General features: G+C 43.5%; 1 protein-coding gene across 1 annotated transcript; it reads right to left on the reverse strand.

Annotated features, from left to right (window-relative positions):
* Positions 1–870: 870 nt before the first annotated feature.
* On the reverse strand, positions 871–2,707 carry FOXQ1 (forkhead box Q1). The gene has a single exon (XM_090269915.1). It carries the CDS (start codon positions 2,629–2,631, stop codon positions 1,462–1,464), a length of 1,170 nt encoding a protein of 389 aa, XP_090126041.1. The 5' UTR covers positions 2,632–2,707; the 3' UTR covers positions 871–1,461.
* Between the last annotated feature and the right edge of the window lie 14,047 nt (positions 2,708–16,754).

Consider the following 16,754-nt stretch of genomic DNA (forward strand, 5'->3'; position numbering starts at 1 on the left):
AGAGGAGAGTGAAAAAAAAACAAACCATTAATAAGACTTTTTGCATTCCTAAAATGATAGGTTTTATTTTGAAAAACACATTGACGTTCAAGTTTCTCTTAAACCTGCCCTGAGGAAATCTTTGGTATTTAAGATAATCACATGCCAAGATTGTTTGCAGAATTTTGAGCCCCAAAGCAGGACTAATTTGCCTAATAATGTGTGCTTGACTATAAACTTGTTAATAATGTCTTGGGTATGCATCTTATGATTTATTCTGGTAACTCTTAGGAGAATTCTTACGGAGGTCATTGGTTGGACATTTTAAGAAATCCCATAGTTGGAAGTCCCACCCTGGATATTTGTACAGCAATTTGTCAGATAAGGAAACCTGCACACTGCCTCTACCTTTAATGAATCATTCAGGAAAAATATTTTGACTCACAACATAATTTTCTTGAGACTCAAACCTAAACCAATTTCGGGGTGGGGTTGAGGGTTAAAAACTCTCCATGTCCAGTCTATCATCACAAAGCACTAAAGTCAGTTGTGTTTTATTTAAAAATAAGCACTATGCCTGGGTTTCATAAAAGTTATACACGAATATGTACACAGATACAAGTAAAATATTAAAAATAAAAAATCACACTTGCTTTCATGTGGCAGTGGTCCTGGCACCTCACATACATAATGTTAACTTTTCCTTTAAAAAATTGCTTGGCCCAAGAAGGCCACAGTTAAAGATCACCAAATCACTAGTAAAGCTGTAGCCCGTTGCCTGCAACATTTTCAATTCAGGTTTCAAAAATATATAAATAATTTAATTACAAAACCCAACTATATATATATATATATATACACACACACACATATACATATATATACATATACATATATATTTTTTAATCTTTTGGCACAGTGAAGCATTAGTCAATAGCAGAGAAATGACTGAAGATTCTCTGACACCTCTTTCACATTCAGTCATACCTGTAAATTACACATATGTACTCATGGAACAGGGACCCAATAAACCCCAAACAGTAGTCAAATAATTTATCATATGGAATGGTTCCCTGATGTGTTTTTTCCCTGTTTTTTTTTTTTTTTTTTTTTTTGTTGTTGTTAGCAAGAAATCAATGGAACAAAAATGTGACAAAAATAGTAGGAATGAGGAAGTGCCTGGGCAGTAAGAAGAGGGAACAAGTCTGTGAAGGGAAGGAGGGAAGGAGGGAGGGACAAGCTTGGGAAAGAAACTAACAATTATGAAAAATTGCTTTGGTCCTCTGTAAAGTTATAAAAGAGGAAGGGAATATTCTGGACTAAATTAAAACACTTCTGTCAAAAATCTTTTTGCTTTAAGGCATGTTTGATGGAGAATTTTCTTTTAAAGGTTCCTTTTCTCTGGACAGAAAGTGTAAAGCCCTGAACCTGCAATACCGGTCTCCTCGATCGCGCCCATCCTGGCGGGGAATGCCGCACTGCTCATGCCAGGAGCGTCTCCATTGGGTAGGGCAGGTGCTGGCACGGGCCGCGGGCCGAGACCGCTTGCAGGCCCTCGGGCAGCCTCAGGGGGCAGTACAGGTGTGCGCCGCTGCCGCCGGTCGCCGGAGCTTGGAAAGGCTTGGCTGGGGCTGAAGCGGAGAAAGGTGCAAGTAGGAGATGCGGCGCGGGCGGCGGCGCCTGGGCTCCGCCGGCGCCCAGCAGCGCTGCCTCGGCTGCAACGTACGCGCAGAGTGGCAGCAGGGCCCCGCTGGAGGCGCCTGGGAGGAGTGCGGGATATGCGGGAAGCGGTGGGCAGGACGCAGCGCCCCAGGGCAGCCGCACTCTGGGGGCCGTGTGTCCGTCGCGAGGGCTGCAGAAGGGCTTGCTGAGGATGCTGTCTATGGCGAAGGAGCTGGAGAACTTGCCCACGGGGCTGACGTGCCCCTCCTGGAGGGCGGGGGACCGCGCTCCGGGCGAGCCCAGGGTGGTGGGTGCTGGAGGCGGGGCCGAGGCCTCCTCCGGCCTAAGGCCGGGTGCGGGGGCCGCAGCTCGGTGGCTGAGGCGCTTGCGGCGGCGGCGAAAGACCCCATCGGCGAAGGTGTACTCGCTGTTGGGGTTGAGCATCCAGTAGTTATCCTTGCCCCAGGGCCGCGAGGGGTCGCGCAGCACCTTGACGAAGCAGTCGTTGAGCGAGAGGTTGTGGCGCACGGAGTTGCGCCAGCCCGTGTAGCTGCCACGGAAGAAGGGGAACTTGCCCATGAGGTACTCGTTGATCTCGGCCAGCGTCAGGCGCCCGCCCGCCGAGTCGCGGATGGCCATGGCGATGAGTGCGATGTATGAGTATGGGGGCTTGGGCCGCCTTGTGTACGGCTTGCTGCGCCCGCCCTCAACGGCCGCGGCGCCCTCTGCCCCGGGCCCAGCCTCTCCCGCCTCTACGACCCCCGCCGTCGCCGCCTCCCGACCCTCCTCCGCCGCCGAAGGCTCACCTCCAGCATTCCGCTGGCCGCCGACCGCGGCTGGGCTGTTCGCCGCACAGTCCCCGTCCGAGCCCAAAGAGTCGTCGCCAGCTGCTGACAGCGGAGAGAGCGCGTCGCTGCCGCCTGCGCCCTCGAGGTCACTGCGTGGCTTGTCCCCATGGACCCCGCGGGGGCTTAACACCTCCAGCTTCATGCCCGCGCACCCTCTCCCTGCCCAGCGCCTACCCTTTTCCTCTGAGCGGTTTTGGGAAGCTGGTACGGGGCGTGGGGGGGGGGGCAGGGGTGGCGATTCCCGGGCCAGAAGTCCTTGGTTTCCTCTACCCAGAGCTCTGTCTCCTCTTGTGAGAGACAGTCACTTTTTTCGTGGAGAGTCTTCTTCCGCTGGAATTTTTCTTTGGAGGGGTTGTGCTTATTGGGTGAACTAAGAAGGGCGGAGAGGAAGGAGTTGGGTAGGCACTGTCTTCAGTTCGAAAATAAGAGACTTCAGGGTGAATGTGTACAGTGGTGCGGTTTTAACCTGTGGTTCCCAGGAGCAAGGGCCTTGAGATTTCCTGCTGGAAGGAAGAATCGTACCCATCTGCTCTCGGTCCGAGAGGCCAGGAAGGTTTCTTCAGTGGACTTTCCAAGTTCCGGGAGTCCTCGGGGCACGGAAATGGCGCTGGCTGTTGTGCGTGCCACCCTTAGGGGAAGAGTCCAGTGTCTTTAGCCCTGAGTGCTAGCGAAGCTGAGTCCTTGAGGCCGTGGCTCCTGCAGCAGCCTTCCTGCCTCCAGCCTCCCGAGCAGCATCTCCGCGCTGGCCGGCTGCCGTTAAGTCTGGCCTCCACCTTCCGCCTGGCCCAATATAACGCTACGGCAACTTCACAGAGGCGGGGCCTGGGCGTCTACGGCAGAGGGGTGGAGGAACAAGGTGGCTTAGGTGGCTCGGGCTCCTAGGCAAGCGCGCACCAGGTTAAGGCCAAGAGGCTGCGCAGCAGCAAAATCAAAGCGCACAGGTTGTTTGTTTAGGATCTGACCAGCCCCGCCCTCCGCCTCCAGCCAATGAGGTACCTGCGCGCGGCTGTGGGTGTCTGCGAGTGACTGTGAGAATGCGGGTGTTCTTGAGTGCCGGCCCCGCCCACCCGCTCCTTGGCTCAAGTGGGAGCGCCCCGCTGACCCCAGCGGTCTCTGAGCTCTAGAGGGAGAGGGCTTGGCGGGGCCGTCCCTAGAAGGGCTGGGCCAGGTCAGCAGGGACTTTGCTCAGGTCTGTGGCCTTCCTAAGGTGTACGTGGTATGTGTTTGCTTCTCTGGTAGTGAAAACAGTGTTTCTTCCGAAAATAAACGCCTCTCGCCCTTGATAAGGTGCTGAACAGCACAGACCGAACAGGACACACTTAGCAGTGATCTCTTAGGGAGCCACGCGCTGTGTCCCTTCCTGTGATTTCCTTTTGAGGACTATTTTTGTCTTCTCTTCCTTTTTAATGAATAAAATACTGGACTTGAAATTGTATACGCCTTTTCGGATGAACTTGACTTGCTAAATGACCTCGGACTTTTACTTTTATTTTGCCTTTACCCTTTTCTGTACCTGGCTGGTGGCTCTTAGGGAAGAGCAGCAATATCCGTTCTTCCTCTGGATTGGCTGTGTCTAGAGTCTAGAGCAGGATGCCAGGCTCTGCCTTCGCGTGTGCCCCTGTAGAATCAGAGCCGTTTTGTTTGTGGGTTCCTACAGTCAACAGGAACGACTGGAAGACCATGTTCCCAGGCGCGGGGGTTCAGAGACAACGTGTTTGCGGCCATTTCTTTCCAATTCTTCTCTTGAGAACTTTTACTGTGGTTTCAGTGGCACCGCTGTCAGACAGCCAGGAAAGGGGGTACCTTTCTCCGCGCCAGGAAGTTCATAACCTGAGGCTTGGCGATGTCACTGACTCCCAGAAGGGTACATTTCTTACCCGCTGTCCTTCCACACTAAGGTTTCATCCTTTTTCCTGTCTTTGTTGCAAATAGAGAAAGCTGCGAGTACGTGGGAGCTCACATTTGATGTTTATTTTCTTACTTTCCACCATTTGTGTGATGTACACAATTCTCTCTTATCTTCCATCAGGCAGTTTTAAAGGCATTCAGCATGTGGAGAGGGGGTGTGTGCACAATGACAGACCCATGGAAGACTCTGTTATTTTTGAGGTTGGGGAAATGACACATTTAAAGATTAAACTGAATTTTATTGTGTGTTCAAGTGAGGAGCGAGTGGAGAGTGGCTTCTTTCTTGGGGCCGTGTTGCCCTAAAGAGGATCTGCTCAGCTCTAGCCCTGGGACTTCATGGTCCCTTGGACCTGGAGAAGGGAGCGGGCTTGGATAAGAAAGCAGCCAGGTAAAGAAACATTGACTTGCCTAGGGATAATAGACCCTCATAAAGAATGTTATCCTTGTTTAAACTCTGGAGGTGGGCAGGACACTGGGAAAAAGGCATATTTTATGAAGGAGATAAGCCCCTCATTGAGGTGTGAACCCAAGTTGGCTGGAATCTAAGGAGGCCACTGAGAGACTACAGGGCCAAGGTTTTGTGCCTATCCTCTCTTCCATCTTGGAGACCACACAGGTGAGCTGTCCTGTAGGCATAAAGCCACCCATCTACCACCACACCCCTGCCCCCATGCAACCAAAACACCCCCAGGTTTGGGGCAACACCTCCCTCTGTGTTTACAGCAACTTTGCTCCCAGACTCACCCACTGTGCGGCTTCCTTTACCCTGGGAAGCACCCTCCTACCTCCATCCTCCTCTTGCCCCAGATCTCCCAGCCCAGCTGTTCCAGGGTCCTCAGATTAGTTTGGGAGGCTCAAGTGAGCTTTGGCTTGTTGATAAGGATATTTTTCAGAGAAGATAAAAAACTACCATACTAGCACCTACTGCCACTCACACATAACTACATGGCCTTGGGGCTGCTGTTCATGGGCCCTTCCTCACCTGTAAAAAGATGCCAGTCAGAATGGACTCAAAGTTTTCTTTTAGCTCATGCACAGATAGTTTTTAGGCACTAGTCTTTTAATGGGTTGAATGTACAGCAAGTGCACTTCCCCCTGGTTGGTGACTTCTCTGGGCCAGATGGTGTGAACTCTCAGTTAAGAAGATGACAGCAGCCCAGGTTGCAGACCAGAGAAGAGAGGTAATGGGGTTGTTGTTCTCTCTGGCAGGCAACATGGGGTTGAGGGTTATATCCCTCAGCTTCTCGCCTCCTGCAGACAAAATGAGTATTGGTCACTGAGAAGGAAGGTATACTCCTTCTATTCCACTTTCCCCTTTTCTTACTCAAAGACCTCCCCATTACACAGCAGCAGGCTCTCCTTACCCCTTTCCACTATCTCAGGAAGGAAAAGGACCTGCCAATCACTCCTGTTGTGGGATAGGCCTTCACCTTGCCTTAGGGCTGAGCCTTTGGTGAGCTGCTGTCTGTAGGTTTGAAGACTATAATGGTTTAGGGGGAAGGGAGTGGAATATAGTGGGAGAATTCTCATCAAGAAAACCTTTTCTTTTTTCAAAATGACTTTGAGCATTGAGAGATAGGCAGTAGACTTTGGAAAGGAAGGCTCCATGTTACAGTGACTGGCAGGAGGCCCTAGAAAGGATTCAAAGATCCCTAGGAACTAGTATGTAAGCCCCCTGAGGACAGTAGTTTTGTATTTTTCCTTCACTACTGTACCCCAGTCCTTGTCTCGAGAATGACTGTCACACTGTGCCACATACTGAGAATATGCTGCACTTATCATCATTTAAGATCAGAAATAAAACCACTCTTTCTCTTTGTGGTTGATTCTCTTGTTATTATCTTTAACTGTTGTTTTACATCTAGGAAGCCATTCACTTTTTTTGAGATATAAGGAAAACAGAAACAGATGGGAAGTACATCCATTCACTGCACCTCTGTCCACAATATCCTCAAAGCTAGGAACAATTTAAGAGCTCAGACACAGCAAAAAAATTTCACGTCATATTTTATTAGTTCATAATTTCCCCAGAAATCCTGGGAGATTTCTATTCCTTAATTTTCAATCCTTTCTGTTGGTAGGGTCTACTTTCGATGGGTTATAATAAATGCCTGTGGGTGGAGCCTGACCCAACTACTTGTAATTACGGAAGAGCACTAGCTAATTTTGCCGTGCACCCCTTAATTTCCATGGAAATAAGTGAATAAACTATGGCAAGGGATGAGTTCACATTTCCATGACTTACTGGCCTCCCCAAAGTGGTTTTAGGCAAAGGAAGATAAGTAATGTGTGTATCTTCAGATACTAAGAACTAAATTAACTATGGGATATATCTGTCAATTTAAGACTTTCTGTAATTTGATAATGCTTCACTGGCCATTTCTAAACACTGATGTGGGAAGAAAATAACTTAATTCCTAACATACCTAAGGCCATTTGGTACACTGGAGGTCCAGTCCCAGTGGAAATATTGATGACTTGCCCCATGCGTTAGAAGAGCACACAGGATCCTAACACAAAGGCAACTTTGGAACCAAGTCGATAACATGTCCCTGGGCAATCTGGAAACAGCTTTGAGTTTCTTTCCATGTTAACCTCTGCCACTAGAGCCACACTCTTGCCAACTGGGTCTCAAGGGAAGGTAAACTTAAAATTGCCTTTCTGTGAGGACCTATGTCTCTGGAGAAGTCTGCTATAATGATGTTAAGAACTGAGGAGACCCAGGCATAGTGAACACACCAATGTTGAGTGCTCCAGGGCAAAATGCATGGCTTTGAATCTATGCAAAATCTCTGTTGTAGAGCAGAGAGGGTTGAAAGTCAGGTGGCAGTGCAGGTCCTTTTCACAGATAAAGCCCAGCTCCCTCTCTACCCCTTTTTTCCTAGTGAAAATATATAAGAAGAAATGGAGTGCTTTGTACTCTGTTCTAACTCACAACTCCATAATCTGGATGGTTCCTGGTAGATGCTGAACACTTGGGAAGAATCCTGCAGAGATGGAGGGTGCGTGTGGTAGTAGATAGATAAAACCCAGGTGTTTTTACATATCTATGTAATACAATCAGGCTGGTTTGTTTGCATGGTTGCTGCATTTGTTTGAGTAATCTTCTTTTGTTACTCCTCCTGCCCATTGTCAAGGCTTAATCAAAGAATCCCAGGATATATCTGGGCAATGGCCACCAGATGCAAACCCAAGGGCTGTACCTAAAGTTTCTTTTGAGAATTCAGGGGTCACAACCAGCAAGAAACACCTTGGACTTCCATTGAGATTAGGAGTTGTGCTACATGAGTGCTACCTCTAGGCAGTGCATCTGGGAAGGAAAAATGGCGGAGAGGTAGGTCTTATGATGGTGCAGCAGAGAAAAATAATTAGCTACAGGTATATTGAGGGAGGTGAAAGGGAGGAGAGAATGTGGAGATATAAAAGAGATCAGCCACAGCAGGGCAAGTGTTGGAGATTACCGAGAAAGCTGCCTGATTCTGTAATTCATAGACAAAATCCTACCCTGTGTGTGAAATGTTACTAAAGAATAAAAGAAAGTCATCAGGATGATTTATTATAATAAGATAACAGCTTTTATACTAGGGTCATGGACTCCATTCCTTCAAAGTTGACCACATCTGAAGAGCCTTCCTTGTCTAGTTTTAGTTCAGTTTCCCTATTATGTGTGCCATGACACATTTCATGCCAAGATCCTGCATCAAAATCTCAGACACAGTAGTTTTTGGAATCAGCTTCTAGTTCTTGCACTGTCAGTCACCGATCTTTGTTGATTGCAGCCCATACACATTCAACATTCTCAGGTGTTCTGTTTGTTGCAAGCCTTACAGAACATGGATCACTTTTCAACAGATTCTTGACTATCTTTGAAGCATTTCTGCCACGCTTTTACTTGCACTGCACTCATTGCATTGTCCCCAAAAGCCTTCTAAGTCATCCAAATAGTTTCCATGACGAAATGTTTAAGCTTAACGCAAAATGTTATGCAGAATTGCTGCTCTACTCACTCAGTCATTTTGAATGCAATGGCCATGTAGTACACATGCTCACTCAATGGTGTCTACTGCCCCCACTGACTAGTATAGTGAAGTCATCATTGTTCACCCATGTGCTTTGTAGTTCACTCTCCTTGGCTGCTAGGTTACGTCAATGGAGCACACACCATTCTCATGATATTAACAATGGCTGGGCTTTTTCTGGACAGACCTTATACACTTGCTGAGATTCAGTAAACTGGACACTTAAAATAGGTGCATTTTATTATATATAAAACACACCTCAATAAAACTGACTTTAAAACGACATGACATTTTTAGATAATTGAAAATTTGAACACCTATTGAGTGCTTGATCATATTAAAGAATTGCTGTTAATTTTGTAGTTATGATAATGGTTGTTTTTTAGAGTCCTTATCTTTGGAAGTATATAATGAAATATTTATGGATGAAATAATATGCTGTCTGAGATTTGTTTATTTAAAAATGTAGGTGGTTTTGGGTCCCTTTGGATGTATTCCCAGAAATGGGATCACTGGGTCAAATGGCAGATTCATTTTTATATTTTTGAAGTACCTCACTACTACTTTCCACAGTGACTGCACCAATCTGCATTTCCACCAATAGTGAAAAAAATTTCCCCTTTCTCCACATCCTTGCCAGCACCATTGTTTGTTAATTTATTGATGATACCTATTCTGACAGGTGTGAGATGGTATCTCATTGTGGTTTTAATTTTAATTTTTCTGATGATTAGTGACTTTTCATATATCTATTGGCCATCTGTAGGTCTTCCTTGGAAAAGTTTATATTCAAGTTCTTTGCCAATTTTTTAATTGGGTTGTTTTTTTGGTGTTGATTTTTGTAAGTACTTTATAAATTTTGGATATTTACCCCTAATCAGATGTATCAGCAAATATGTTCTCCTATTCTGTGGAGTGTCTTTTTATTTTGTTGATATAATTTTAAAGAACATAAAACATCTTTATGTTCATTGCAGCATTATTTACAATCCCAAAGAAATGGAAGCTGCCCAAGTGTCCATCAATAGATGAGTGGATAAAACAACTATAGGACATTTACACAATGGAATTCTACTTGGTTATAAAAAAGAAGAAAATTTTACCCTTTGCAACAGTATGGGTAGACCTAGAGAGCATTACACCGAGTGAAATAAGCCAGTCAGAGAAAGACAAATACCATATGATTTCACTCATATATGGACTCTAATGAACAAACTGAACTAATAAGCAAAACATAGACAAACTCATAGATGGAGAGCAGATGAAATCTAGTGGTGGGTGGGGGCAAGGATTAGTGAGTAGAGGGACTGAGAAAAAAAGGAAAGAGAACTCATGGATATGGCCAGCAGTGTGGTGATTGCTGTAGGGGAGGAGAGTATAAGGGGACTAAATGGTAATAAGGAAAAAAGACAATAAAGATTAAATTTAAAAAATAAAATAAAAATGTAGGTGTCAGGGAAATGGGTAGGAGTAAGGATAAAACAATATTGGCCATTGGTTGATAGTTGTTGAAGTTGGATATTGGGTATATGGGAGTTCATTATACTATTTTTTATACTTTCCTTATAGCTATTTAGAACTTCCATAACAAAAAATATATAAATGCTTTAAACACATGTGTGATATAATAAATTATTCACTTAAAAATATAAACTGAGCAATTATTTTGAGTGACAGGTACTATGTAAAATTGTAAAATAGTGTTCTCATAATATTCTTATTATTGTTTCATCATCAATACTCAGTTTAATTTAAACAAGATTAAGGAATTAGATGGAGATTTTTGTGGAAATTTTGAAAAGAAATTTTGAACACTTCTAAAAACATCAGTATTCTTCATTAAGTCCAATTGCCCATCATAACTTGTACATTCTTCTCTTTTAATATAGTCGTCGGCAGCCGTCCGTCTCGAGAGACGATGGTGTAGCTTCTTAAGAGTCTATCTGCACCGCCGAGAATGGTTGTGCAGTCCGACTCGGGAGTGACACGGTATCTGTCTCCTCCCGTGTTGAATCGACATCTTGCGATGACGCTGGAGTGTCCTCTCCAGTGAAGCTGAAGCTACAGAGCCTCGAGAGACGATGGTGTAGCTTCTTAAGAGTCTATCTGCACCGCCGAGAATGGCTGTGCAGTCCGACTCGGGAGTGACACGGTATCTGTCTCCTCCCGTGTTGAATCGACATCCTGCGATGACGCTGGAGTGTCCTCTCCAGTGAAGCTGAAGCTACAGAGCCTGGGCAGGGTGATATGGAGGGTCTGCTGTTGCCCATGCAGCAGACCCCCCCTCTCTTTGCAGCTGAAGGGTCCAAGGGAAAGACGGAGTCAATACAGCTTGGCTTCAGGTGCGCCGCAGGAGTTGCCGGTGTTGACTACAACGTCAAACCGCCTTAGGGACTCCGGCTCCGGATTTTCTGTCGGGGTTTACTCCCTTGGCCTTTCCCCTGAAGAGGTATGCCACAAGGCAGCGGAGGTTTTTTGGAATCAGAGTTTTCCTTCTCTGATGTGCCCTGACTGGAAGATCGAACCAGCGACACTTAGCTCGCAGGCCGACGCTCAATCCACTGAGCCAAACCAGCCAGGGTTTTAATATAGTATCACTAGCAGTAATCTGCTATTTATTAACCATGAGTAGGATAATTTTCTCATTCATAGATATAAAACTTAAATGAGAAGAAAGATGGAACAGAAATAACCCAAACTCCCTGAGGGGGAATTAAAAATAGTAAAAGTATCTATTGCTTGCAGTCTTTCCCTCACCAGGTGCTATTAGTTCAAGAGAGAATAGCTTGATTATAGTCTGGCCTGAGAACAAAGCTGGCCTCACAGACTTTAAGCCAAGGCACCGTGCACATGTATGGGACTTGGAAAGTTAAGTTTATAAACTTGAGGTAACAATAGTAATATAAGTAGATGTCTCCACTGTTATAACTGGGAAACAACTTGGTATGGAAGTTATAGATGCAGTGAAGGGATTAGAAAGTACAAATTGGCAGTTATAAAAATAGTCACAGGGATTATAGTCAATAATATTATAATAACTGTATGGTGTCAGATGGATACTTAGATTTATGAGGGTGATCATTTCATAAGTTATATAAATGTCTAATCACTATGTTTTATTCCTGAAACTAATATAATATTGTCTGTCACCTGTAATTGAAAATGTTTTAAATTATTTTTAAAAGCTGTAGATGATTCAGCAAAGCCTGTTAAACCCCAACTTCCCAATCTCACTAGGTAATGGTGGTTCATTTCCTAAGTTCAACTTCATGCACCTTTTTATCAAGGAGAACCAGGCTATGCTGCCTGTTATTTATCACTCTTTCAGAAGAACCATACATCCCCTTCTACTATGCCTCAAGCACATTTGCAGCTTCTTTGGACAAAGCATCAATTCCCTCAACATTAAAAAATAGTTAGCAATGACTAAAGGAGAGGATTTGCTTCTACAAAAGCAAACAAATAAATAAAAAAAGAAGTTCTAGAAATTCCACTAAGCTTAAAAGGGAGAATTACAGAAAATCATTATCAGTGTCACACAAGGCAGATTATTTTTATTTTTGCAAGCAAATATGCTGATTCAGTCTCCATTGTTAGCATGGTTTCTGAACATTATAGCCAGCGTTTAAATTCTGCACAACATTTTGTGATGCAGCTTTCTATAATTCTGTCAACTATTTCCAGGTGGTTAGAGTATGCCAACAGATTGGGATGCAGTCCACTTTAGGTAATAATGCATTCTTTATCTTGGGAAGCTGAGTTAATTAGAAAGTAGCTGACAACTTAAAAAAAAAATCTCACCCATGGACATTTTTTTTTTTTCATTGCTTTCAGAAAGAGAGGCAGGGAGAGAGAAACACTGATGTGAGAGAGAACATTGACAGGTTGCCTCCCATATGCACCCTGACCAGGGATCATACACACTGGACTGTAACCCAGGTATGTGCCCTGACCAAGAATTAAACCTGCAACACTTTGGTTATGGGACAATGCTCCAACCAACTGAGCCGCACCAGCCAGGGCAGAAAGTAGCTGACAGCTGCTTGAGTGTACCAGTCTAGTCTCAGAAAGACAAAAATATATTTTCCCCAGCTAAAGTTGAACCCCAAAGTCCAAGGCTAATGGGATCATTTATTAAAAGGACAGAGGGGTGCTCAGAACAGGCATATCCTGACTTAGCACCAGAATCTGCCAAAGAACTATTTGGAAATAATGTAGAATTCAGACTTCAAGCCATGCCTTAAAAATGACAGCCCTAACGTTTTTAACAAATAATCCATAAATTTATTATTACTTATTAGACCTCTGAAACTAGGGTGCCAAAAAATTTATTGCCCAAAATTAGAACACTTTAAAAAAAAGATTTTATTCATTTGTTTTTAGAGAGAGGGAAAGGGAGAGAGAAAAAGAGGGAGAGAAACATCAATGTATGGTTGCCTCTACCGTGCCCCCACCTGGGGACCTGGCCTGCAACCCAGGCATGTACCCTGACTGGAAATTGAATAATGACACTTTGGTTCACAGGCTGGTGCTCATTCACTGAGCCACACTAGCAAGGGCTTGGAACACTTTTAAAAAGGCAGGAGGACCCTATTAATAATGACTTGAGGAAAACAAGCAGAAGCTAAGATTGTTCTGGGCAATTAATATATGGCGGCACCATCTAAAACCACAGCATGTTCTAATAAACAATTTATCCCATCATCTTCTAAGGACCCTTTATATCGTCGGCAGCCGTCCGTCTCGAGAGATGATGGTGTAGCTTCTTAAGAGTCTATCTGCACCGCCAAGAATGGTTGTGCAGTCCGACTCAGGAGTGACACGGTATCTGTCTCCTCCCGTGTTGAATCGACATCTTGCGATGACGCTGGAGTGTCCTCTCCAGTGAAGCTGAGCTACAGAGCCTGGGCAGGGTGATATGGAGGGTCTGCTGTTGCCCATGCAGCAGACCCCCCCCTCTCTTCGCAGCTGAAGGATCCAAGGGAAAGACGGAGTCAATACAGCTTGGCTTCAGGTGCGCCGCAGGAGTTGCCGGTGTTGACTACAACGTCAAACCGCCTTAGGGACTCCGGCTCCGGATTTTCTGTTGGGGTTTACTCCCTTAGCCTTTCCCCTGAAGAGGTATGCCGCAAGGCAGCGGAGGTTTTTTGGAATCAGAGTTTTCCTTCTCTGATGTGCCCTTCTCTGTGTACCATGCAACATATAGCATCAATTGCATAGTTTCTATTTTCACTAGCCAAGTTCATGGTTCCCTGACATCATCTGCAAAACAAGGAGAGGCCTCAGAAGAAACAAAACCTACTGCCATCTTGGTCTCAGATGTCCAGTCTCCAGAGCTGTGAGAAATAAATTTTTGTTTTTTAAGTCAACCCAATCCATAATATTTTATTATAGCTGCCCTAGCAAAGGCTACCTAGAGTGCAAGATGAAAGAAGCAGAAATGAAAATTAAATTTTTCTGAATATATCTCATGTTATGTATAGCTTTGAATTTGAAACCAGGATATTATATCAGAGGTCCCCAACTCTGGGGCCACAGACCAGTACCAGTCTATGGCTTATTAGGAATTAGGTGCACAGCAGGAGGTGAGCGATGGATGAGTGAGTCAAGCTTTGCTCACATTACTGCATGAGCTCTGCCTCCTGTTCCTCTCTCTCCCAGCATCCCCACTCTCGTCCCTGGTATCAAAAAGCTTGAGGATGACTGTATCATATAACTACGAAACTAAAAATTGAAGGAAACAAAGAAAAATGCACCAACTGATGTTAACCTAATATCAAGAGTAATCATCTTAAGTTACTTAAAAACTTGGTAATTTGTGTAACTATGAAGAGTTATTCCCAAAGGCAAAAAACAAACAACAACCAAAAAGCAAAAACAAAAACAGCAAGTAAAACTCAGTTTTACCACACTGTTAATAATAATAGTGGAATTGTTATTCTTAAATAAGACATGCAGGAATAATAAAGCAAATAAGCAATTATGTTAAGGTGATATTCTGCATAAGATAAAAGAAAAACAGGTGTACAATATTTTAAAATTTAAGTAAAAACCTTGTAGTCCTGTAGTTAAATTGGAAATATTGTGTATTATCTTTAAGAAAAAATTTCATTTCTAGCACTGTAATATCCTAGAAACAGTGACTAACTCAGGAGCAATGGACACCTCTAGAACTCCAATTTTGGTCTCTCAATGATATTTTTATCTATAAAGAACCAGGGCTATGTAAATACATAGATTATGAGGCAGAGAATATAAAATGAGTTGGGAATATCTTGTCATACTAGAAATTCAGGAAGCTATGAATGAATTTAAACACACCCAGTATGTTAAAAACATGTTTGTTAATTATGATACTTAAAGATCTGCCTGGAAAAGTCCAGGCATTGTTAATATAATGAGAACAGTTTGCACAACATCAATGTAACCTGGCAGCCAAGGAGAGTGGACTGGAATGAGCATGTGAGAACAATGACAACTTCACTGTACTAGTCAGTGGGAGCGGTAGACACTATTGAGTGAGCATGTGTACTGTGTGGCCATTGCATTCAAAATGACTGAGTGAGTAGAGCAACAATTCTGCATAACATTTTGTGTTAAGCTTAAACATTCCTTCATGGAAACTATTTGGATGACTTAGAAGGCTTTTGGGACAATGTAATGAGTGCAGTGCAAGTAAAAGCGTGGCAGAAATGCTTCAAAGATAGTTGAGAATCTGTTGAAAGTGATCCATGTTCTGTAAGGCCTGCAACAAACAGAACACCTGAGAATGTTGAATGTGTATGGGCTGCAATCTACAAAGATCGGTGACTGACAGTGCAAGAACTAGAAGCTGATTCCAAAAACTACTGTGTCTGAGATTTTGATGCAGGACCTTGACATGAAACGTGTTGTGGCACAATTTGTTCCATGGCTTCTGCTACCAGAGCAGAAGGAACATTTTGCTGCAGTTGCTAATGACTTGATTCAAACCCACACCAATGAACCAGATTTCCTCAAGAAGGTCATAACCAGAGATGAATCATGGGTCTATGGCTATGATCCTGAAACAGAGGCCCAGTTACCCCAATGGAAATCACCTGGTTTTCCATACCTGAAGAAGACATGACAAAGTTGCAGCAAGATCAAGACCAGGTTAACTGTGTTTTTTGATTAGTGTTTTTCATCGTGAGTATGTCCCTCTAGGCCAAACAATTAATAAGGACTACTACCTCAATGCTCTTCACTGATTGAGAGATGCAATACAATGAAAATGGCCAAAGCTATGGGCAACTGATGATTGGCAGCTTCATTACAACAATGTGCCTGATCATGCATTATGTATCATGCAGAATATTTTGGTGATCAAATCACCCAGGTGACTCAGCCCCACTATAGCCAAGATTTGGCTCCCAGTGACTACTGGCTTTTCCAAAATTAAAATTATCTTTGAAAAGGAAGGGATTTCTGACCATCAATGAGATTCAGGAAAATATGACAAGGCAGCTGATGGCGATTCCAAAAAAGGATTTTGCAGAATGTTTTGAACAGTAGAAGAGACACTGGGAGAACTGTGTGAGGTCCCAATGTGCCTACTTTGAAGGGGACTGAGGTGTTATTGTCCTATGTACAGTGTTCCTTGTATCTTGCATCTTCCTCAATAAGTGTCCTATTTTTCATATTACATGGATGGATACCTTCTGGACAGACCTCATACACTCCTGTAGACCATCATCATACTCTAGATATAGAACATTTTCATCACTGCAAAAAGTGCCTTTATGCTTCTTGCTGTCAAGTTCACCTCCCCTCCCCATTCTCAGCCCCAAACAACAGCTAATTTGCTTTTTGTCAAAATTTTTAATATGTAAATTATAGGAATATACATATTTTTCTATTTATTTATTTATTTATTTATTTATTGCCACTTGAAATATTTCCTGCTTATAACTGGGTTTCAGAAATTTGATTATGATGTTCCTCATTATGGTTTGAATTTAACTATTTTGCATATCACTGAGCTTCTTAGATATGTGGATTTATTATTAGTATCAGAGATGGAAAATTTTTAGTCATTATTTCTGCAAATAATTTTTGCTTTTGTTACCTATAGTGTATCTTCTTCTTGGACTACAATTGTATGTGTGTTTGACTCCTTGATATTCTTCCACTGGTTGCTGAGTTTCTCTCCATGTGTGTGTCTGTTTTTCTTTCTCTATTATTTAAATATTTTCTATTGTAATGTCTCCATGTTCACTGATCTTTCTTTTCCAGCATCTGTTCTGCTGTTAAAATTGTCCAATGAAATTTTTGCAAGAGATAATGTATTTTTCTTCTCTGGAATTTCCATTTGATTCTT

This window comes from Furipterus horrens, unplaced genomic scaffold (assembly GCF_987537825.1).
Source record: "Furipterus horrens unplaced genomic scaffold, mFurHor1.1.pri manual_scaffold_3, whole genome shotgun sequence".
Taxonomy (NCBI): domain Eukaryota; kingdom Metazoa; phylum Chordata; class Mammalia; order Chiroptera; family Furipteridae; genus Furipterus; species Furipterus horrens.